This window comes from Manacus candei, unplaced genomic scaffold (assembly GCF_025592945.1).
Source record: "Manacus candei isolate 608988 ecotype Guabito, Panama unplaced genomic scaffold, ASM2559294v1 h1tg000022l, whole genome shotgun sequence".
Lineage (NCBI taxonomy): Eukaryota > Metazoa > Chordata > Aves > Passeriformes > Pipridae > Manacus > Manacus candei.
This window is the reverse complement of record NW_026138070.1, coordinates 5,944,267-5,968,180: the sequence shown is the minus strand read 5'-3', so window position 1 is coordinate 5,968,180 and position 23,914 is coordinate 5,944,267. Positions and strand designations below refer to the sequence as shown.

Genomic DNA, 23,914 nt, shown 5'->3' with positions numbered 1-23,914 from the left:
CTGGACCTGGGGTTGGCTTTTTTTCTGTCAGAAGCAGATGGGCCCTGCTTTGCTGTGCAGGGATTTCAGGCCAGAAATCTCTTTCTGCTGTGAATCCACTGTGATCTCTGACACAGAGGCTGCACAGCACGGGGGGATTTTAGTCACCATCAGACTTTTAAAGACTGTGGAGAAATGGTAGGATCCAAAGTGGGAAAATACTTGAAATTGCTGTTGTGACAACCAGTTTGGGATGGAAAGGTCCTATTCAACCCTATATTTTTATTTGCTTCCTCTGTTCTAGTAGTTCTTTAACCATAGATACCAACATCTTAACAAAAAATTGTATTTTTCCTGCACTGTTTGAGAAAATCACTTCTAATCTCCTGTAATTTCAAACTCCTGATTTTTTTTCCTATTTTTTTTTCCCCAGGGTGGTAAAGGAGGAGATCTCAGACGACAATGCAAAGCTCCCTTGCTTCAATGGAAGAGTGGTGTCCTGGGTATGTTGGCTCACGTGTCTGTAATAAATCTGTGTGGTTTGATACAGTATGTACAGGAGCAGCATAGTTGGTACCTGGATCCTGGTTTTTAGAAGTGTCTTGAGTCTCCAATTACGTGAAAACAAAAGCTTAGTTTTTAATTATATCTATAACATCCTGTTGTTAAGTAATCTATTTTAAAAATGAGAGTGAAGTCCACAAAGTGTGCAGGGCTGAAAAGGGGATTTATACACGAAAACAGTTTTAGTCCTGTCACTAAACAGCCCAAGACACGACAGAGGACGAGAAGAATTGCCTGTTTCCCCAAAACTCAAGTTTGTCTCGAGTATGAAATGTATTTTTACTAAGAGCTTGGCTTCAACAAGTGATGCAAGAGGGGTTGGAAACATAGTGCCATGGTATGAGAACTCTGCTGAAGTAACTGGAGACACGAGGCAGCCTTTCAGCACTGGAGAAATGTTTGGATATATGTTTGCAGCCTTCCTATTTCTGGTAGGATCAAGGTACACAAGAAAGTAGTAGCAATAAAGTAGGTTTACAAGAGTTTTTTCCAGCTGCACAGCTGGGGCTGTTGGCATTCTCAGCTGAAATGAGCTGCTCTGTCTCCATCTATTTCTCCAGTCCTGTACTGATTTTTAGGAGTTGAAGATCTTCCTCACACATTTACAGCCTGGACCCCGAAAATATTTTAGTATTTTAGACTGTAGCCTGAAATATTTTAGACTTCAGTCACTGAAATTAAGACAGGATAAGGGAATTTGCATACAATCCTGCTGGGCAGCTTAAAGTTTCTAAGCCTGGCTTCTTGTAGACAGGATTACATGTCTTTTCAGTCTAAAATCAAATACAGTATTGATTGCACGCTGGTTCCTGCAGCAGAGCGTGTGTGTGCACTCCATTATTGTGGGAGGGAAGTGCAGTGGATCCTTTAAACATCAGTTTGATTGGGAGATTGTTCTCAGGCAAGGATGCCTTGGGGATCAGGAGGCACAGCCCCTGCTGGGGTCTGAGCAGCTGGAAATGCTCCTCTTGGGAGGGCAAGGGCTGGAGGGTGAGCTGAGCATAAAATATTAGCCCTTCTTCCTGCCCTAGTGATTGCTTTGCATTTTGGGGCACTCAGATTCTGGCAGCTGTGGAGTCCCAACAGGTTCTCAGTGGTGGGCAGGCAGAACCCCTGGCTTTGTCACCTCAGTCCTCCCACATATGCACGGAGTGTGAAGCACTCGTTAGATTTGGTATTAAATTGAGGTCTGAAAAAGTGGGAGAGCGTTCTCCCTTCATTCTGTGCTCTGAAAAGTGACCTGTTTCTCCCTGGGAAATGCATTCAGGAGGAAAAGCTATTTTTTTTTTTTTTAATGTTCTGTGGGACCTCCATACCTGTTTTTTGGCCCAACCTTTTGCCTCAGCAGCAAAGGTTGACTAATAACCAGTGTGACTTCCAGAGCTGTTCCAAGAACTGTATTTCCACCCAGCAGTGGGTGTTAGGCACTGGAATGCCCTGGTTTGGAAATGGGGGAGTGTTTTAAAGCAGAATTATGCTGACCTAAAGCTGTGCTGCTGGGCAGTGCTCAGGGAAGGAAACGAGCACCACAGGGATCTGCCTCACCAAAAAAGGATGATCCCCATGTGTCCTGCTCCCTGGAGGAGCAAATTGGTTGTCAAAAGAATTAAATCACTGGCATTAGGGAATCAAGTTAATGTTTAGACCAACAAACAAACAAACAGCCTGGTCTTTGAGACCCGATGGTCCATCTGGAGGCAGCACAAAGTTCTTCCCTAATGAGGTGGTTGGCTGGTGTCCATCCTGGTGTGGGAACTGAGCCCAGGGGGGGTGTTAACCCCTCCAGGCCGTGCCTGAGCATCCATCCTGGTGGCCTCTGGTGTGGGATGTTCCCTTGGAAGGGCTGGATTTGGTTTGAAGGGCTCGGTGCTGCTGAATCTGCTGAATCTTTCAGGACACGCCTGAGCCCTGGGTGTTGGTGGTGCTGTTTTTGTGCTCAGTCCAAGGATTACTGAGGGCTATAGCGTGGGGCTCTGACAGTATGGGAATGGAGGGGACAAAAAGGGACTTCATGTGTGATTAACAAGAGCCTCGGGTGCAGTGGGCTGGGGGGATGTCACTGCTGTGGCCGTGGCGTGAGAGCAGCTTCTGTTGGAAAAGCAAATTAACAGCAGCTCTTATCAGGAGAGCAAATTACTCCTGAGGACCCCTTTCCTCCTCCTTAGTGTGCAAAACCTGCTCTGTGTTTGCTCCTCAGTGTCGTTCCCTTCCCTGTTTCTTCCCCTTTCCCCCCGCGCTGCTGAACTGGTAAATATTAATTCAGGCAACAGGCTGATAATCTGGATTGTCTTCTGCATCCCTGACCTGGGTCTCTTCTTCCCAGTCCAGTGGTGTTTGTTTTTATCTGTGTGGTCTGGTTAAAACATTTATCTTTGCATTGTTGATTCAACACACCAGTGATTCATTCTGACTCCCAGACACCATTTGGGCTCTTCTGTGCAGCAAAATGTGACTCAGGTTGTTCCAACAAGGGCCAACATTCTTGGAGTTGGAGCAAAACCAGTCCCCCAACACCAAACTATTCCACATAAATAAGAAATTAACCTCTTTAACCTCTTCCCTCTCCCAACCAAACCCCCAAGGGTATTTTATCTCTGGTTGAGAGCTGAATTCTTTTCCCAGCTCCTTAAATAACATGAAAATATATGGCTTTTCTGTTTTCCAGCTGAAAAACAGGAGACTGTGAAGAACAGTAAGATCAGAACAAGACTCTGTATATGTACACACACACAAGTTCAACATTGTGTTTTAATTCTGGGGCTGTTATTATTTTCATTTCAGAGAAACATTACGATCTGTGAAATTTTAAGAATTAATGTTAAGAATTTAAAGAATTAACTCGATTCACTGCTATTCCTGTTCCAGTGTAGGTTGCTGGCCAGCCCTGGAACTTTAACCCACGAGGATCAGTCTGAGCCAGCAGCCAGGCCTGTATCAGAGAAGGGTGCTATTGCAAAGATCTCAGGGCAAAATTTAGATGTGTGGCTTAAATTGATTATTTCAGAGAATTAGCACCGTGGAGCCTTTTGTGTGCGCTGCAGCAACGTGGGGTTTGCAGGCTCTGCTCTCAGCAGCAAATGACATAATGCTTTATAAACCCATTTAATTCAGCTGAGGCAGACACACGGCTTGGAGGCAGCAGGGAGAGATCCATCGCTTCAAAATGTGGGCTCTTCCCTCCCAGCAACCCCTTTCCAAATTTCTCTGCTTATCCCCCTGGTTTGGCTTGGGTTTGGAGCTCTCAGAGATCACACAGGGTGCTTTTTTTGCAGATGATGTTGACAAGGGCTTCTGTTCACTGGCTCAGCAATCAGCTGAAACATCTGTGTCTGACCTGCATTATGAATTGCAAATTACTTTTTCCACACTAACACCCATAAAATTGCCGGGCTTATCTGCCTCTATTTGCTGCTAATTACTGGAGGAGTTTTATGTAAATCTTGCTGTAAGTTAATTGTTCACAGTTTCGAATTCTTTAATATCCTATTCACTGGAACTTACCAGATAATTGCATACAAATCTTTCAGGGATAGCAAAGTTGGTCTTTACCTTTTGGAAAAAAAAAAACACCAAATGTGTTTTGGGCTGGGCTGTTTCCTTCTCTGGGTTTTAATGTGCTGGACCTGAGCTTTCTTTGTCTCCAGCGCTATAAAATGTGTGTCAGCTGGTAGCAGACAGCTCGGGATTCTTTCACAAAACCATCTGTGATAATTGTGGCCCTCACTGTAAATGACTGTGTGTGGAGTTCAGGCCCACACAACGCATTGAAAATTGGGAAATTAAACGCACACACGACAGAGCTGAACTGTCTCTGCCCCCACAACCCCCCTCCCGACTGATCCAGTGGCCACTTTGAAGTTTTACAAGATGAGTGACATTTAGAAATTTGAGATTTTCATCTTTTTTAATAACATTTGAATCCTTCTATTTGTCAGAGGTGGGAACTTTGATCTTGGTGTCATCTGCAGGACTTGATTTCCATAGGGGAAGATGTTCAAGGGAGGATCTGCAAGTCTTTAGCTGTTGCTTACTTTTGCTGCCCTGAGAACTCAATGTACAGCTAAATTAGGTTTGAATTAGAATCACTGCTGCTAATTAGCTATTTAAACTTCCTCCCCATCCCTCCTGTGTCCTGCTTGTTTTTCTCCTCTGCATCTTAGATCTTCTTTTGATTTCAGAGTGGATTGGGTTGTTGGTTTGTTTTTTTTTTCTGGTGCATGTGTGTGTGGTTTTGTTTATTTAGTGAGGTTTTTTGGTTGTTTTAAGCGCTAAATAATTTGGGACAGAGGGGTACTGCTTACTAGATCCCTTTTCAGTGGTTGACCTTTAGGTTTTCAGCAATATAGAGACTACCACGAGTTGTATGTCAGAATTCTTCATTGCCTTGTTTTTACTGTAAATGCAGCTTCTGCCAAAAATAGCTGATACATTCCCTGTTCTGCTACACACACAAAACACAGAATACAATTTGTCCCTGGGAATCGTTTATTTTGAGTTCTTGGGGGCTGCTTACATGAATGAAATTATTGCTTCAGTTTTGTTTTTCACAAACTGGGGCGATTTGGAAAAAAAAAAATAGCTGGCGTGGCAGAGATACAATATTTTTACCTTCAGGCATTTTTTTGCAAGAGCTTAAAATATTTTTCTGTTCTCTTTGCACGGTCCAGGGACTGGGAACGTGGAAAGAACTGGCTGGTGGGTGCTGCCAGGTCAGAGCCAGGAGGGAGGGCTGTGCCAGCAGCTGCCTTGGCTGTTATCTGTGTTTTTTAGGAAGGATTTGCAACATCTGGGAACAATCCCCTTGCCTGGCTGCTGGGAATGTGCACCATTTCCTATTGGCTGCCAGTGATGTCATAGCCTTCTGTGAGGCTTTCCCTGGTTTTTCTTCTCCATTATCTGGGTGCCAGCAGATAACACTTGTCCTGTTTGTACATAAGCTTTTGAGAGGCTGTATTTGCAATTACAATTAACCCTGTTGGGTGGAACCACTTAGCAGGGCAACACAGGAGCTTCAGGACTGTTCAGTCATCTTCAGCAAAGTGCACAGAGCTGAGGCACAGAAGGAAAATCCACAGGAGCAGGTTCTTGGTGATCTCTTATGTCTATGACTGATTTCAGGACCAGTCTCTTCACACATCATTCATCCGGAGCCTGATCTACCCAGCACAGACAATTTCTTGTTACTCAAATAAACATCCCTTTCCTGGTGGGCTTTTCCAGGCCTTCCAGCAGTGTGAAGTCCCGTTGCCTTTGACAGAATTCCTGCTGGAATACAGGGCCTCATCAGCAAACCCTTTTCTGCAATTGGTCCTGTGGGAGCAGCCTTCGTGTGGATAATGGGCCACGTCTCTGAAGCTTTGGCTGGGGGATTCCAGATGCCTGGGACTGTATGGGAAGTAATTACTTTCAACTTGGAGATAAAATGTGGCTCCTCTGAAGTCGCTGTCAAAAATATAAATGGCTCTTTTGGGGCGTTTCTTTAGTGACTGGTGTCAGTCCCCCACCTCCACACACCAGGAGCTGCTGCTGCTGCTCTCAGTGAGATGTTAAAGCTCTCAGTGAGAATTTAAATATTGTAGTTTTCCTGCTGATAAATTAACAAATGTTTAGGCAGGTGGGGATATGAGAGCAGGGTGTACCAGGCTGGTTCTTTCCTGGTGTCCCCATCCATGGATGCTGCACAGGTGATTCCTTGGGCTGGCTTAGCACCTGGGGGGAGTTTGTTCAGGTGTCTGCTGAGCTCTGTGAAAGGCAGGCCTTGCCATAATTAGTTAGAAATCATAATCAAATATGGTGTAGAGGAGAAAAGGAGCTCCAGAGAGGTGAAACAATTGATCCAAAGGGTCACTGAAGATCAGGAGCAATAATGGAAGTCTGGAAGTCTGGTGTTGACACAGACCGTGAACTGAGCACTTATTTCTGCAGACAAGTTCCAATATAACTGGTTTTCAGCCATGTTTCTTGCTGGAAATGCTGGAAACCTTCTCCAGCACAGGAGGAAACAGGAGCTTTTTCTCAGCATGAAGGAGCTGCAGGGTTTGTTGCTTGCACAGCTCGCTGGTGTTTGTCCTGTCACGGATTGGAAGTGGCTGTGTGGGAATCACTGGGGATATCAAAAGAACACAAGTTTCTTTTCTAACATGCCAGGCTTGATATGCTTTCTCCACTTCCTGGGAAAGATTTTAGCGGGGAGTGTGACGGTGGGACAAACCAAACAGCGTTCAGTGGGATGGAATGAGCTGAATCAACAGTTGCAATTAGTTCCACACTTCTTTATTAACTTCCTCCATGTGCCCCACACGGGAGACATCCCCCGTTTCACATGGAAATGCAGTCCTTTGGGTGGAACCCAACAGCTGTTTCCCAGCCCACAGGCATGATCCTGAGCAGCACAGGAGAGAGAAACCCATTAAAATGCTCCTGCCAGTCAAAACTGCAGGGGAGGGGGGTTTGAGGGGTGAAATGTAATTATCAGGGCTGGCTCCTGGCCAGGGAGCTGCCTGTGGCACTGCCTTTCTCCTGCAAACACTGGCCAGTCTGTGTTGGGGCAGCCCAGGGGTGAGGTACCTCTGCCACTCAAAGGGGTGGGAGATTGGAGGGCTTTGTTCCCGCCAAAGAAAAGGACAGAATTTATCTTAATAATGATTTACAGCCTGTCACTTGTTGGTGGGAGAAATGAGGGGCTTTAGGTGGCCCAGCAAAGCGGGGAGCAGCAATTCCACCTTGGAATTGCCAGGGCAAGGACCTGTGAATTCTCTCGAGTGCTCACCCACCCCCCCTCAGAATTCTTCTGCTTCTTCAGTCACTGATAAATCCTCACCTGCCTTGAGAGAGGCCAGGGCTGTGCCCACCCCAAAGCACCAGCTGAGCCCAGAATTCCATGGAGTCAGGTGTTCCACCACCTTTCTGATGCCTTGGACACATGGGAAGAATAAACCAGGCAGTGCAGTCAGAATAATCTTGCTGCGTGTGCCATCTCCTGCTGCAGATTTTCTTTTCTAGCCCAACAAATGTTGTTCTGATGCTCTTTTGGGATGGTTTCTGGTTTTTTTTGGTTTCTTGTTTGTTTTTTTTTAGTTTGGTCTGCAGCCCTCCATTTATATTCAGTGCTCTTGAACACAGGGATCTGTAAGTCAAGAAGGAAAGCTCTGATGAAGGGCAAGTGCTCCACTTGTAGCCAGACACAGATGTGGACAGTCTGTGTCTTGTTTTAACAACTTAATTGCTTCAAGATCTTAATTGCCTAAACCTCTGAAGTCGGGTCCTCTTGCAGGAGCTCCCAGGTCCTGCTTATCATATGAGTAAGATCACCTTAGGCAACTTATTTAAACTGTTACACTCCTGGGTTCATTTATTTATTATTATTTATTATTGTTTATTATTATTTATTTACTTGTTATTATTATTATTTATTATTATTATTATTCCTCAGGGGCAAAATTTCACCCCGAAGGCTGTGTCTGTCAATTAAAGTGTGCTTTGTGTGGAAGTGCCTGTGACCAGCAGCACAGCCAGCACAACTTGGATCTTGTTTTGGGGAGGTAAACATGGGAATATCTGCACTGGCCACCACGTTATCATCGTGGCTGTTGTGCTTGTGATTTGCTGCTTGAAATGTGAAAGATGTTTATCTGGGATTAACAAGCTGCTCAGAAACAGGGGATATTGCCAGTGTGGTTTTTTTGAGTTCAAATGTATCTCGAGTTCACTCTGTCTGGTGCTGAACTGATTCAAGTTCAAGGTGATTTAATTCCTGAGAGAGCAGTGTGGGTAATTTTTTGCAGCTCTTTTTCCCTTTGTGATGGTAATGGCAGTGTCTGAGGGTGTTTGTGACTCTAATCCCACTGCTGGTCAGTAAGAAGTGGGTACCCAGTGCCTCATCCTTGAGGAAATCACAGTCCTGGGGGAAATATTCCCGAGGAGTTGCTTTGCTGGGGTGGATTTTGCCCCTGCTCAGCAGCACTCCCAGGGTGACCCACAGCCTCCAGCAGCTGGGTTTGCCTCCACAAACTAACTTCTCAATTCTGATTTCTGTGGATCAGTGGCCAGAAAGTGGTCAGTGGGCTGTTGAAACACACTTTTTGCACAGGGAATGCAAAATTCTCCCAGTTTAATGGGAGAATGCCCTTTGTAAAGTCATTGAAAATGAGAACTAGGTCCTTCAGTTCGTGGAATTCTCTTTTCATTTGACACAAATGGGTTTGCTGGGTCCTGCATTGCCAAGGCTTCTCCCTCCAGGAGCAGGGAAAGGCTCAAGAGCAAATACCCAGAGATATGGAAGGGATTTGTCTTGGAGTCAAGTGTTGCCATCAGCAAAGCAGAAACGTGTTTCCCTGCTCCCAAAAACCTCGTGCCAAGTGCTTGTTTGCAGAGCTTGCTACAATCCAGAGTGTGGAGGGTGAGGGGATGTGTAGATCTTACTTACACACCCGGTTTCATCTCTTTTCTTTTTTTTCCCCCTCTTTTCTTTTTTCCTCTTTTTATCCCCTGGTTTGATTTTGGCAGCGAGGAGAGATTCCTCAGGGGATGAGCCACGCTCAGAGCCGTCCTTGCATCTCCAGAATGCCAACAATACTTTCTAAACATCTCCCTTTAACTCCCCCACCTGAAAGAAAGAAAGCCTTAATTATCAAGTTATTAGGAAAAAGCTTGTGTTGTTTTTTCCCTTCAGTGTTTCCTCTGTTGCTCTTTGCTTTGGTGATAAAGAGTTTGAATAATGCAGCTGACTCCATGTGGTGCTGGAGAACTGTTTTGTCTCCAGGCAGTTCCTTTTTGACAGCCTGTGTGTGTTTCCCTTCTCATATTTATGGTTTATGCTCTCAGGAATAATGCCCTGCATCTGGAATGCCAGTCCCCTCCTATCCTGCTCCTTCTCCATCCCTTTCTTTAACAGCCAGCATCCATCTGATCATTAAATTAGAATTAGTCCTCAATAAATTAACCAGTTATTGTTGGGACCTCTTTTATACCCCAGTTCTTCCACAGCTAAAAATAAAGGGAGGCTGAGACCCTGTTGCCTCTCAGTGAAAGGTATTAATTTATATCATTAATGGAGCATTTATTTAATTAAAGACCTTATAATTGTATTGTTTAAGGAGACTTGGCCAAGTGATTTGGGGGCTCAGGGGATTGGTGACAGGATATAACCCTGGTCTCCTCCAGGTCACTAATTCAAGTCTCATTTCTGTGGATCATGGCCAGAAAGTGGTCAGTGGGCTGTTAAAACACACCTTTTGCATAGGAAATGCAAAATTCTCCCAGTTTAATGGGAGAATACCCTTTGTAAAGTCATTTAAAACGAGAACTCGGTCCTTCAGTTCACGGAATTCTCTTTTCATTTTGCACAAACCCTCTCAGGTTGGTCATCTGCCTTCCTGCTTGCACAGTAGAGAACTGGGATCTCTTCCTCCCCTTTTAGGCTCTTAAATAAAATATAACCACTTAACCTGGCAGGTAAAGCTGAATTAGAACTGAGACTGCTAATTGGGAATCGTCCTGCTCTGTTTGCAGAGATAAATTAAAGGGAGTCTTGGGTCAGTGCATGTTTGTTTTTCTGTAGTGCTGCTTCACCCAGTGAATGGTTCTTCTCCCCTGGGCTTTAGGGTGCATTTAGACTTTCATCTCACTTGTGCAGAATTGGTGGGATCCTGCCTTTCTAGCTTAGAAAATCGAGGCAAAAATGCTGATTTCATTATAAAATATTCACTGAGCCATTGACTCTCTTTGGTTCCTGGGTGTTCCTTTCAGCCATGAGCTCCTTTGCAGCATAAGGAAGATTTAAAACCAAAAATAATGTGGAAAACCAGTTTCACCTGGGTGTACAAAAGGAAACTCGAACACAAAGCATCTCTTGCCTTTTTAAAATACTTATTATTTCCTTGTCAAACACAGAAAAGTAGGTACTAGCCAGTAGATAAGTGGGTGGAATCAGATCTTAGTCAAATCTAAGATCCTGTGTCAATCAATGTATTAAAATGAGCCACAAACCAGGAGGGTGGGGAGAGGAAGAGAATCATTCTTCTTTCTCTTGTCTGTTTATCTGCTGATTAAAGATGTCACACTGGGAGTGCTGAGTAGAGATGGATGCCCTGAATTTATTGGGAACAAGGTTGAGTGTGGTGAACCCCTCGTGTGCCACGACCGTGCCTGTGATCCATTATCCAGGAGCATCCCTGTTAATGATTGAGGGTATTGATGGCATTAGTTGTTCCAGGCAGAATTTACATCCAGCCTTGTGACAGGACTGGAATATATAACAATTCCCAAACACACCAGGCTCTGTGTAGACATGTGGTGTTCGGAATGAGAAGATGGATTGTCGCGGCGTGTCTTTAATTCCCAATTTCCACGTGGGTTCTGTGTGTGTTGGGTGCTCTGCAGCCTTTCCTTCCATCCTGACTCAAAGGCTGCCAGGCCCCTCCAGCTTCCAGGAATGCAAAAGCCAGTGTCAGAGGAGTTTTGAAGGTGACAGCTCCACATTTTGTCCAAGTTTTCAGGTCCTCATGAATTACAGAAGAGCGCTCACTGCACATCTTGTTTTTATGGCACAGCTGGAAAAACGCCTCTTCCTACCTGCAGCTCTGCCTTGAGGGAACACTGAGGGACAAAATGGGCACAAGAGATGAGCAGAATGAACATCAGGAATCTTAGTCCTCCTCTAAAAGTGTATGGCTCTTGAGGTTGGGTGGATTTGGGGTTTAATTCAGAAGGTCAGGCCAGACCAGGTTGTGGATTTTCAGGGGGTTTGAAGCTCTCTGTGGAAGGAGTTGTGCCACTTTTGGGCTGTCCTACTGTCAAGTTTTCAGCTCTGCCTTTTTACTCTTGGCCTGGCAGGGCCAGACTGAGAGCACAGCCCTGCAATGTGAATCCCCCAAAAGTGCCCTCCCCGCCTGCTGTGCTGCTTTTCCAGGGGTGAGAAGAGTTTGGGGGGCCTGCAGGAATTCTGTGCACATCCCAGGCTGCTGCTGGTTTCATGTTGGGATGGAATGCACCCTGATTTTGTGGGGGTTTGGCAGCAATCTGTGTGCTTCCTTCCCTCCAGTTTCCCTCCAGGTTTTTTAGCAAAAGTGGCTGAAAAATCTCTATGTCAGAGTGGAGAAACTGCTACAAATGTGGGAAATTCTCCTTTTTTTTTTTTCTCTTGACAGCTGGTCCTGGCTGAAAGTTCTCACTCTGACACGGGTTCCCAGTGCACTGAGAGCCACACAGACCTTCCACCACCCCTCGAGAGAACAGGAGGCATCGGAGACTCCCGCCCTCCATCCTTCCAGTAAGGGCAAATTATCTTATTTATTTATTAAATTGCAATTCCTGCCTGTTTATTTCTCCTGCTGCCGCAGTTGTTGTCATTATAAAAATAACATATTGAGGAATTAAAGGGGAAATGGATGAAATAAATATCCAAACCACCTCATTTTCGAAGCCGTCGTGGAAGAGTTAAGCAGCGAGGGAGCTCAAAATGCTTTCTGTGGTGGATGGATGACAACTTATTAGGGTGCTGTGTGTAGTTATGGAGTGTGCAGAGCCAGCTGAACGCTGCTATCAGGAAGGGAAAATTTCCATCAGGAATAATGCCTCGTCCATGGTCCATCCAGAGGCTGCCAGAGCTCTGTGTGTGGCCGGACTGGGAGCCCTCTGGTTTCATGGGAGCCTCGTTATTTCCTGTTCTGTGTGCAGAGCCAATGGCTATCCTGAAAATACCTTCATTTTTTAGGGAGGGCCTCGGAATTTAGGGAGGATTTAAAGCTGGTTCTAACTGAGATCTTAGCCCGTGTTTGGAGAAGGAAACGTGGCCTCGATTTGCCTGGTGGTGCCACTGATTTCTGGGATCACCGACACCCTTAGTGTTGTGTGTGAGTCTTGTACAGATAAAAGCCTTCCAGAGGGGACAAGAAATCCTGGGAAATACCTGCCAGTGTGTCTTGCAAGGGCTGTACTGCCCTCCTGTGTTCGTGAATTGCCTGGGAGAGGCCTGTGCCAGTGCATGTGACCAGAAAATAGAACCAGTTCTTTGTCTTTCTGACCTAAACCTACGTGGAATAGCTGCAAGATCAACCTTTATTGTAAAAAAATAACCACCCTGTAAGTCAGACACTCTCTCTCCACCCTTTTTTTTCTTTCTTTTTCTCTCTTGCATTAGAGAATCTGGCTTGTGGGGAGATGATCTGGGCTAAAACTGCTCTCGCTTAATGCCTTTTTAGGTTCTTCTGTTCACAATTGAATATCTTAACGTGTTACAGTGGTTTTTGCTGCTGTGTTTTATGAAATAGTGGCCTGAGTTTATATCCATAACTCAGGACAGAGTATCTCACTCAGTTATTCTGCACAAAGCCCTAAATTCTGTTTCACTGTTAGAATTTAATTTTAAAACACACCTCAGTCCAGGTTTGAAGATTCCCAGCGGTAAAGAATCCACTGGGTTTTGAAATTATTTTGTTTCTCTTGGATAAGCTTAAGTTGAGCTGCTCTAAGCCTTTAATTGTAAAGCCTGGCTTCCAAAACCTGAATCGTGACTGTTGTCCTCCAGAAGTTTTGGAAAATGATGTTTCTTGGGGATTTTGCTGTGGTGATTCTGCAGTAAGTGTGATTTACCTTCTTGGGTCCTAAATCCCTGAGTTTTTTTTTTTAATGCTATTTGAACTGCCAGAGATGTGTCATCTCCTGCCTTCCTCCTCCAGTGTTGATTGAGGCCTTATTTATAAATAAAGAAGTACCAGCTGTTGTATAATTGTACAGAAATTGTACAGAATTGTACAGAAATGTTGCTGGACAACCAAGAATCCAGGGAATAGATGCAGCAGGAACATCAGCAGGCAATGCCATCCAAGGGAATGAGGTCCTTGTTGGAGGTGAAGTGGTAACCACCTCCTGACAGCATTGATATTTTGATTAATCATTGATTAAACCCAAATAGAACTTAACTTTTTCCCCTCCCTGCTGCGGGTTCTGAAGTTCATCCTGGATTTCAGGCTCTGTTTGGTGGTTGGCAGATCCCTGGGAGTGAGTGAGGCTGCTCCTGGTGTGGTGGTGGAGGTGCAGGAGCCAGGTGAGAGCACTGACCTCCCAGTTACCTCTGTCCCCCAGCTCTTGGGGATGTGCTCTGCAAACTGAGCTGGGTTTAATTGGCTCAGCAGGGAGAGGGGAAACAAGGCAGCTGGGAGTTCCTTTTGCATCCTTTGTTAGGGAATAACCCACCTTTTGTGGGCGGGTTTAGCCCAGGAAGCGATTTGGGAGTGGGAATTATGAGCGGAGTCAGTAGATGGTGCTGCTGGGATGTCCAAGGGACTCTCAGGGTGACCTGAGGGATCTGCCACCCCTCTCCCCCTTTTCAGCTGAACAAGAAGTGCAAACAGCCGTGTGACAGCACTGAAACACAGCCTGGCATTTTTGGCAGGGCTTCAGATGGGCAGGCAAAGGTTTTCTCGAATGACAACCTCGATTTCCTCATTTCCGTGGTGGGCATGTCAGCACATTTATTTCCTTCGTGCCCACAAAGTGTGTGTGGGTGTGCAGGAGGCACAAAAGCCTCTTAAATATAACACTCCACACTTGTGCTTACACAGAACCAGTCCTGGGTCCAGGGACAGGTTGGTTGGATGGTTGGGGGTTTAATTCCCTGTGTAAAACAGGCGGGGCAGTGTTCTCCAGCCTCGGGGAGTCCTGGGAGTGATACATGAGTGCCTCTGGTGCTTTGTGTCAGTCAGTGGTGGTCATTACACCCTCTATGTGCATAAGTGAGGGCGTGTCAGGCATGAATAGCAGGTGCACAGGTATGAATGGGGAGTCCTTTTTAATCAGGTGGTGTTTGAGGGACAGAGAGGAAGAGTAGGACCAGTAACTTTCTAAGGGTGATGTTCCACAGCAGAGCTTTAGCCCATGTCACATCATACACTGTTGTATTTTCAGGAGCTTTAGGTCACTTCCCTCAGTTTAATCCATTAAAGTGATCTGTGGCCTTTTCCAGCACTGGAGCTCAGAAGGAAGATGGAGAGAGAGAATTTGTGAGAGCCTGGAGTGCAGGAGGACAAGGGGGAATGGCTTCAAGCTGCCAGAGGGCAGGGTTAGGTGGGATACTGGGAGGGAATTCTAGGCTGTGAGGGTGGTGAGGGGCTGGGATGGAATTCCCAGAGAAGCTCTGACTGCCCCTTCCCTGGAAGTGTCCAAGGCCAGGGTGGACAGGGCTTGGAGCAACCTGGGCTGGTGGAAGGTGTCCCTGCCTATGGCAGGGGGTGGGACTGGATGAGCTTTTTAACACAGAGCACTCTGTGCTTTTATGCACTTAATTATTTTCAGCTTTGCTGTGACTTGCAGGACTTCAACCTTCAAGGTCAGTGCTCTTTATTAAAAGTGGCCAATGAGCTGTAGCTCCTGCCCTTTGGCTGGGAGCTCAGCACGTGCCAGAATGATCCCTCCCCTTGGCCCATCAGCACCTCTCTTTCCTATGGAAATGTCAGGCAACAGTCCTGTCAGGCAGCTTTTCCCACCTCATGGTGATGTGCAAATACTGGTGCAGACAGCACCGTGTGTCTGAGGGCATTTGAAAATCACCCTTTCACTGTTTGAACAACATTTGCACTGTTTGGAAATAGCACCGTGTGTCTCAGGGCATTTGAAAATAATGCTTTCACTGTTTGTATAATATTTGTGCTGTTTGAAAATAGCACTGTGTGTCTCAGGGCATGGATGTGGAGTTGTGTTTTCACCCCCCAGGTAGGTTTTTGGGGTGGGCAGAGCCAGGCTGGGGGAGGAAAGGGGGTGCAGCGCTCGGCTGCAAGAACAGTTTTCTGGCTGCTGAACCGACTGTTTTACTGAAAGAGAGAAAAAAAGAGATGATCCTGGTGTTTGTTCCTCTCTGTTCTGTGACAGCCCCAACGCTGCCAGCAGCAGGGATGGCCTGGACAATGACACAGGGACAGAGTCAGTCATCAGCCACCGGCGGGACAGGCACCGGCGGAGGAACAGGGAAGGGCACGAGGATGGTGAGTCCTGGCTCATTTCCCCCTCCCTCCCTCACCCCCCTTCTTTTCATTCAGAAAGAACAATTTTCCTGCCAGTCTTTCAGAACAACAATTGCTTTTTGCCATGCAAGGAGACTTGTGTCTGTGTTCCTGCGTGCTTCCAGGGACTGTGATTATTTTAATGGAATAATTTGATAATTGCTTTGAAACTCTTTGAAGCTCGGCGTTTTCTGAGAGGTCTGGGCAACCTGCAGTAAAGTGGCAGAGAGATTATTTTTGACAACATTCAGAGCTTTCTGAAGATGAGTAGCTTGGAGAGGACTAACTGTTCATTTCTCAAGGCTCAGATCAGCCGTGGTGTTTTGTGCCGATCTAACGTTGGCTCTGGAGATCTTTTTTTATATCTAAATACACCCAAAGTACACAAATAAACTGCAGAACTCTGTCTCTTGCCTCTAGTCTGTACATCAAAGTAAGCTTGGTTTTTTTCATTCGTTGCCAGACAAGAATTTCCAGGCTTAATTAAGAATTAATAGGTGCCACCCATTGAGTTTAAAATGGTCCAGAATTTGGAATACTTGGGCCCAAGAGATGCTGTCACAATCTTTATTCACAGCTCCACCCACTAAAGTATTTGCCTGCAGTTAGAAAACCAGAAATCACATCTATGTACTGTGGGCTAAAAACAAGTGTCTTCCTGCTCATTTAACCCTTCCAACATGTCACTGATACAGAAGGACTGAAAATTCCTCAGTAGGTGTCTGTGCATGACCCTGACTGCAAATTCCTTCGGGAAATCACAGAAAGGGGCAGAATTTTTTAATAGTTTAATTTCCACAGTGTTTCTGTGGTCACAACAATATTTTATTTGACAGTAATGACAAAGAATACATACAATAACACCCCAGTGTGTTGTTTTCAGCGGGGAGCATCCCTGAAGTGCACAGTTGAGCACTGTGTCCTGAATTGCCACTTGAAAATACTAAAATAAGTGAAATACCCTAATTCTGGAAAGGATTTGAAGGCCTTTTCATCACAGGGATTATTCTTTTCTTGTTTGTGTGGAGCATAGGTGGATGTAAAATGGGGGAGCAGTCCTGGGGAAAGGGGAACAAGGATGGGGAAAGGGCAGCAGGGTGTGACACCTGGATCCCAGCTCTTCCAGGGGCTTGTCATTGTGAAACAGTGGTAAATCCTCCTTTCCCTGCAGAAAGAAGGGAATGCAGTGAGAGTGTTTGATCTGGTCCTGCAGGGACTCGTTTGAATAATACCAAAATTACAGCTCTGGTGGTTTTGGAGGGGCAGGATGAGGGATCTCCTTGGAGCCCTGCATTACTCAGAGGTTTGTTGCAGAGACACAGGGAGAGCCCTGCCGGCTCAGCCAGCTGAACAATAACCTGAGCACCGAGTGTTTGGAACTCATTTGGGGCTCATTGTTGGGTGAAGTGTGAATGTTTGAGCTCCCCCTTGGTGTAAAGAGAACAACAAACGAATTAACCTACCCCGGCAGTGAGGGTTTCCCTGGATACTCTGCAGAAGGAAAGGAGCACTTGTTCCTCAGGAAAACATGAGCAGTGTGTAATACACAGCCTTCACTTCCAACAGGTGAAGTGAGAGAAGGTGCTAAGGAGCCCTTTGGGAACTGCAGAGGTGCAGACACATCGAGCCAAAACCTGTACAGGTCGAGGAGGCTGAGTCCACTGATCCCAGAGCAGAACTGAGAGGCTCAGCAGAACTGAGGATCTTGTTCTGACCAGGGAAAACCCCAGGGCTGGGAAGAGAAGGGAAGCAAAACGAAGATTTTTCTGTCCTACTCTTTCCGTTTTAATTTGCAAAAATGATTTCCTGATTTTATTGAAAAGCTTTGCCAGCTTTCAGTGTGACAGCCTGGGCTTGGACAGCCTCTTACAGAGGCTTTCAGGTTTGATTTGGAGCCTGGGTGATGGGAAGTTAACCAGGTGGTAATTAAAAGTGTGGTATCATGGGTGGGTTGTTCACCAAACCAGCCTGTGTGTTTTCCTTCGTCGTTGCAGGATTACTCATCCCCAAAAAAGCTGTTTCTGCTGAATTGCTGCTGGGCAATTACAGACACAACAGAGAGAGGCCATTATAAATATTGAGGGCCCTGGCAGATGTGGACACACCTGGTGATCTGACAACGTTTTCACACCTCTTCCATATTGAAAATGCAAAAGGATTTTGCAGCAGAGGGGCTGTGATTTGCTAGACCAGGAATCCACTCAGATAACAACACAGGCTGAGGCATTTGTAAGCTCTTCCACCCATTTCCCTTAAATTATGCTCCTCTTTTAAGTGCAGAGGCAGTAAATGCTTGTATCTTCTCCTGTGCTTGTATCTTCTCTGATTTCCAAGTGATACCCACAGTGTGGTGGCTTGAGGAACATAATAAAACTCTTTTGTTCATCCACATGCTTTTGGAGGTTTGTGACAGTGCAGGAAATCTTCAGGAAAACCGATCTGGAGAAGAAATCAGGATTGTCAGGGCTCTGCTTTGTCTCTTCAAGCGACAAAAGTTGCTTTGGAAAGTTGACAAAGTCCTGTTAAGTGAAAGTAGAGTGAGGATCTTAATTAGAGACGTGGGAGGTCTGCCTGGCACATGTTCTGGGGACCCCTGGCTGTGGAGAACAAAGCTCCCGTGTCAGTCTGCTCAGGGGGAGTGGGAAAGGGGCCTGGGGAGGCTCTAATTAGGGAGGTAATTAAGGGACAAGTTTCCTTTGGCGTTGAGGGATGTTTTAGAGCTGCTGCTGGGTCTCTGACAAGTCTGCAGATGTCAAGTGTCGACACTGGTGTTTCGACACCAGGTTTGCTGTGGGCTGAACTTAACTGTTGTGCAGGCAGCTGAAAAATGCCACATAATGGCCTGTGCCTTGAGAAGCTCTTCATGTGGGCAGGCTTGTAGATCCCCAAATGTTTGGGAAGAGGAGCTGTTGGAGGTTTCCACTCAGTGCTGCAATATATGGATTTTTTTACTGCAGAGTGTGCCAAGGAATCTGAAGAAGGGCTGGAACTAGAAAACAGTTGCAGTGGGAACTCGAAGCCTGTCTTTGGTGGAGTGATTAGAGGCTGTTTGAGGGTTCCAAAGAACTTCAAACACGAGGCAAAGCAGGATGCAGGGGTAGGGCATGGATATGGGTACAAGCATAGAGCAGGAGTGGACAATCTGATCATTCTTCCCTACTTCCAGAGCAGGGACTGAGCCCTGCACCCAGAGGAGTTACGAGTCTTTATTGAGAAACTGAGAACATATTTCTGTTAATAACTGGCAAAGACTTTCTGCACTGGAGGGGATTGGAAGGGCAGTTGTTTTTCCTTGTAACTGGGAGCTTGGATGTGCCTTCTCCCTGAGACACCCTTGTTCTCTGCAGTATCACAGAACCCTCCTTACACCTTCCTTGAGCAGATGCTGCTCTTCCCTTTCTGCTTTCCAGGCTGCTTTGATTTGGTCTTTGATGTGCTTCTGTCCCTCAGGCAGGGCCTACTCTGCTGTTGATAAAAGTCAAGGAGGACACATTTTACCCTCCCAGGCTATGCTTTATTCTCATCTCTGTGAGACACTCCAAGGCTTTTGTCAGAAGGTCCCAGTGAACTCTTGTCATCCTCCAAGGAAGAAACAGGGGCAGGGGGTCAGCAGGGCAGAAAGTCCCTGGTCATTAGTGGGACAGGCATTGAACCAGAGCAGGGAATGATTCTTGTTGGGACTTAAAACTTGGATAAGTGGGGGTATTTTGTGAATAAACCCCTTATAACCATGGTTTGTGAAAGTACTCAGTTACGTTTCCTGACCTCCCCTGCCCCCAAACTATGCTGGAAAAGGGAATTTTATTTGAGTAGAGAAATTAGGAAAAACTTTTATGTATTTAAATGCACACCTTAATTACACAGGAAACCTTTCTTGTGAGTTCAAGGCTGCCTGGTGCTGTTTGGGATGTATAAAATGGAGCTAAAATTGAAATTTAAGTGGCTGATAAAATAAATTTTAGCTGCTGCAGCAGTGCATGGGAGCTTTTCTGTAGCAGAATACCTAATTCAAACAGGAAATGTGAAGTTGAACTCTGTTTAAAATATAACAGAGAAGATATAGCTGGATAAAGGAAAGCGAAAAAATATAAACAGGGGTTATTAGTGGTATAGTGAGCCCTTCTAATCTACATAAACCAGGTTGTTCTGGAATATCTAGAAATAAGGATTGTTGTTTAAGGTTTTCTGTGCTACCAAACTCAGATTGTGTTACCTGCTGCTTTCCCAGGGGCTTTATTTGTACCTTCCCACTGACACCAACTTCTCCTGGCCCTTCTCACTGATGGCTGATACCTTTACAGGAGTTGTTGGTGCCTCCTCCTTCTGCCTCAATCCATTTTGACTTGTCCATGAACTGAGCCACAGGCAGATGGAAAAGTTAGGGAGAAGGCAGGACAGTAGATTTTGCAGCTGTTGAATGGGATCAGCTTGGTTTTGGCACGAGAGTCCTCTGCAGCCGTGGCCGTGCCCGTCCTGCTGCTCCCAGTGCTGCTGCTTCCCTGCCCTTCCCCTCTGCCTGATAACACCCCCTCTGTGATTTTTTTGGCAGCCCCTCGGATCAATGGGCACCCAAAGCTGGACAGGCACCGGGAGCACCCCCCTGGCTACGACAGCTCCTCCACCATGATGAGCAGTGAGCTGGAGTCCAGCAGCTTCATCGACTCCGAGGACGACGACAACACGAGCAGGTGGGGCACTGCCACGGGCACCGAGCTGGGAAATGCTCCTTGCATCTCTCTCCAGGCTCTCCACTGTGGCTCTGGGCTTGATTTGGATATTCTCCTTCCCCCTTTTCATTCCTTTTTTTCCCTAGTGTGTATGATTTGAGCACTGGCTGTGGCACTCAGTGCCATGGTCTACTAGACAAGGTGGTGTTGGGTCGACTCTATGATCTTAAAGGTCTTTTCCAACCTTGTTGACTCTGTGATAACTCATCAATAACATCATGTTGTGAATAATCTCTGCTCTAAGAACCAAACTCAGTTACAGGGTCACTCTCCAACCTACCTGTAGCCACTGCTCCAACAAAGAGGAAATTCTGCTCCTGCCCTTTCCTTTTAACAGCAAGAATGGTCACATTTTAAGATCAAAGCAATGTGCAACTGCCTACCTATTTATAAAGTAATAGTGTGAATAATTATATTAAAATACCTTCAGCATAGGTTCCTAATAAGTGTGCACTTCACTAGAGCTGAATTATAAAGGAATTCCTGTGTAATTGCATAGTCTGAGACCTGTGAGCAGTACAGGAATTCATCAAAGTTAATGCTATTGCAAAGGCAGGCTGGGTTGCCATATATTTATGGCTCCTTCATTATTTCTTTCTTTCTGTGAATTATTCCTCACTTCTTGAAAAATACCTCTCCATTTGGAAAGATGCTTGTAAATCTCTAAAGATGTTTTTGTTGTTCCCTAAAAGGTTTATAAGCCAATACATTTCTCGGATTTAAAATGCTTATTTTTAAGGGCGTAAAATGAATCAAAACAAATATACTTTCCTTTCCTGGCAACATTCTCTAAACAGTGTCTCTGGAGCTCTTGAAAACCCGTTACAGATTTCTGTGAATTGTCAGGGAACAAAACTGTAGATCTTTGGTGATTCATAGAGATCTGTAACCTAAGACAAATAAGGTGCAATGTGATGTTCTTAAATTTTAGGTAGAATGGAAACAGCAAGAGCAGCTCCTGGAGATACTGAACCACTTGCTGTGTTTACAAACATGATCAGTTTATTGAACTCTGTGGGTCTGTTTGGTCCTGCAGTTGGTCATGGCTCGAAGAGCTGCTGAAGAACAGCAGCTCCTCCAAATTCTGCTTAAAGGCCATGTGCTGAAGGGGGAACTAAATGAAGATTTAGTTGAAGATTTGCTCCTGAATTAGTTTCAAGAACTTATTTTGCAGTTGCAGTGAAGTAGGAGGTGTCCCTGCCCATGGAAGGGGGGTTGGAACGAGATGATCTTTAAGGTCCTTTCCAGCCCAAACCATTCCATGATTTTATGATGAAGTTCCCAACACCTGAAGACACACAAAAAAATTACCCTTCTGGATGCTTTGTGCTTCACCTGGATGTTCATGTGCATAAAGGCTTGGCAAGATCAGCAGTTAACCTGAATGCACTCTCAGCCTCCCTAAAGCCTTTAGGGCTTCTAACCCTCCTTCCCTCCCTAAAAAAACGAAGCCCACAAAAACAACAACAACAACAACCCTGCAGCTGATTTGGGGTTTCTTGTAAATGAATTAATCATTCCCATGGCAGCAAGCAATGCAGTGGGGCAGGATTAGCACTGGAGCACTTCAGAGCAGACCCAGCTAAAGCTTTCTGTGTTAATAAAAGTCAAACTTCCTGCGTCTGACCCGAGAATAAAGAGATTCTTCGAAGCTGCTGCGCAGCCTTTCCCTCTCGAGGCTGGGGCAGGAGCTTTTGGCACAGGGAGCAGCTGCCAGGCCAGCTAGTCAGGAAGAACCACTCCATGGAATGCTCCAAGGTATGCTGTTGTGTTCCAGGGATGGTGTTTCTCAGGCAGATGAGAGATTGTGCTGGCAGGGAGAAGTTTTTTCTTCCGAGGCGAACGCAGGCAAATAACACCTCGAGAATGCTCCAGACCTGCTGGAGGCAGCCTGGGCAGGAAGGGGGTAAGTTTGGGGAATAACAGCTCAGGGACTCTGCTGTCACAGCCTGCTCTGTGGAGGAGATTGTACAGGGAGGAGGCCACTGAGAGAAGAAATCAGATGTAAGGGATGTTGCTGTCTTGGAAGAGGTTGCAGGTTGAGGATGCTTTTCTAACTGGGTGTGTTTGACACTGGTTTATTTTTATTTTTAACTTGGAGCAGTGCAGCAGAGTGGGGCAATTCCCAGTCCAAGGAGAATCTGTTGCATTCAGTTAAAGAGTAATATCTTATTTTGGTGAATTGACTTGTTCACAGATGTTACAGGGCAGTACAGAATGGCAGTGTGAGCACAATAATTTATTTGCTTTCTTTTCAAAGGATGACATGATTGAATGCTCGTGTTGTTTGCAGGCAGGAGTTTGAACACAGGTTGATGTAGGGAGCCCAGGGTGAACTTTACAGTAAAAATCTTATATCTGTTAAGCAACCAAAGGTCTAAGAGAGATGGCATCTGTAGGATTATTGTCAGCTATGTGCTACTGGTATTCTCAGTTCAGTATAACTAAGATAATTCACTGCAAAAAACTTGATGATGTTTATTTCTCATTTAAGAAATTAGCATTAGTTCTCTTTAAACTATATGGATAAGCTGTCTTTAACAAGTGTTACCTTTTCCCCCTTCCTTTGGGGGATATAGATTGGTCAAATTATTGTTATTATTTAAAAAAATGTCTTCTGTGGGGCTTATTAGCCTTTGTGTTAGAACTGCAGTCAGGGTTTCTTGGGCAGTAGCCAGCGCAGGAAATTATTTGGTAGTGATGATTGCAGATTTGTTTTTCATCTTTGCACTTGGTTTCTCTTAAAAGCTCAAATATACCATCTCATCTTGCTCATCAGATTGTGGTAATAACTTTTGCTCAGTATTTCTGAGGATACTTCAGGGAGCAAAATATTTTTTCCTCATTAGAATGGGTTTGAGCTGTTGTTCAGCATCCAGACACTCCTAAAATATGAAGGATTCAGCAAGCATGCATGAAGGCTGTGGATTTTATAGAAATTGTAAGAAGAGAAGGTGAAATGTGCCATAGCTACATAATATATATACATAAATGTATTCCTGCAGTGCCTCATCAATTTTGTGCAACTAATGGGAGAGGCTGATTTAGCTCCAGGAGTTACTTCCCTGAAATACTGTCTGTCTTGAACTAAACCTTTTGAAGGCTTTTTGAAGGAGCTGATTCCCATTTTTCCACTCTAATATTGGGTAGAATGCAAAAAAAAATACCATAAAAAGAAGAACTTCACTTTGCACATATTATCATCCGGTAACAGAAGTTCAGAGAATTGCCAAAACCCTCTGATTTTGCTAGTTTAACTTAAAAGAAAATCCCCTTCTTAAAGAGCAGGTTCACTGTGAGCAACCTGGCTTTTCTTTGCTCAGATTCTCCTAAATTCTTGTGTGCTGGAAAGTTTTGGCTGAATCCTACTGGTGAGATATTCTGGGAGAGAAGAGGAGGAGAATGAAATTGGAGAGGAAATAGGAAGGGGGAGAATATTGGTAGTAAAATGTAAGAGGAAGTTTTTGTGTCACTCTTTGCTGGTGCTTTCGAGAGAGTGGTGGGTGTTGAACTAGTCCAGTTTTGGGAGCCCTGTGTCTGAGACCTCCTTATTTTTCCTGTTGGAAAGGCAAAGCCTCTCAAACCCAGGTGCTTATCAAATCAGAGGATTATCAAATTTCTGATCTCTTTTTTGAAAATCCCACCTCT

General features: G+C 45.2%; 1 protein-coding gene across 2 annotated transcripts in view; it reads left to right on the top strand.

Moving 5' to 3' along the window:
• Positions 1-23,914, top strand: part of DVL1 (dishevelled segment polarity protein 1) — a 69,158-nt gene that overhangs the window by 27,173 nt on the left and 18,071 nt on the right. For both annotated transcript variants that reach the window (XM_051786528.1, XM_051786529.1), the window contains exons 2-5: positions 413-482; positions 11,691-11,812; positions 15,409-15,521; positions 20,089-20,227. In XM_051786528.1, the coding sequence (XP_051642488.1) occupies positions 413-482; positions 11,691-11,812; positions 15,409-15,521; positions 20,089-20,227 (444 nt within the window). The remainder of the gene's footprint in view (positions 1-412; positions 483-11,690; positions 11,813-15,408; positions 15,522-20,088; positions 20,228-23,914) is intronic.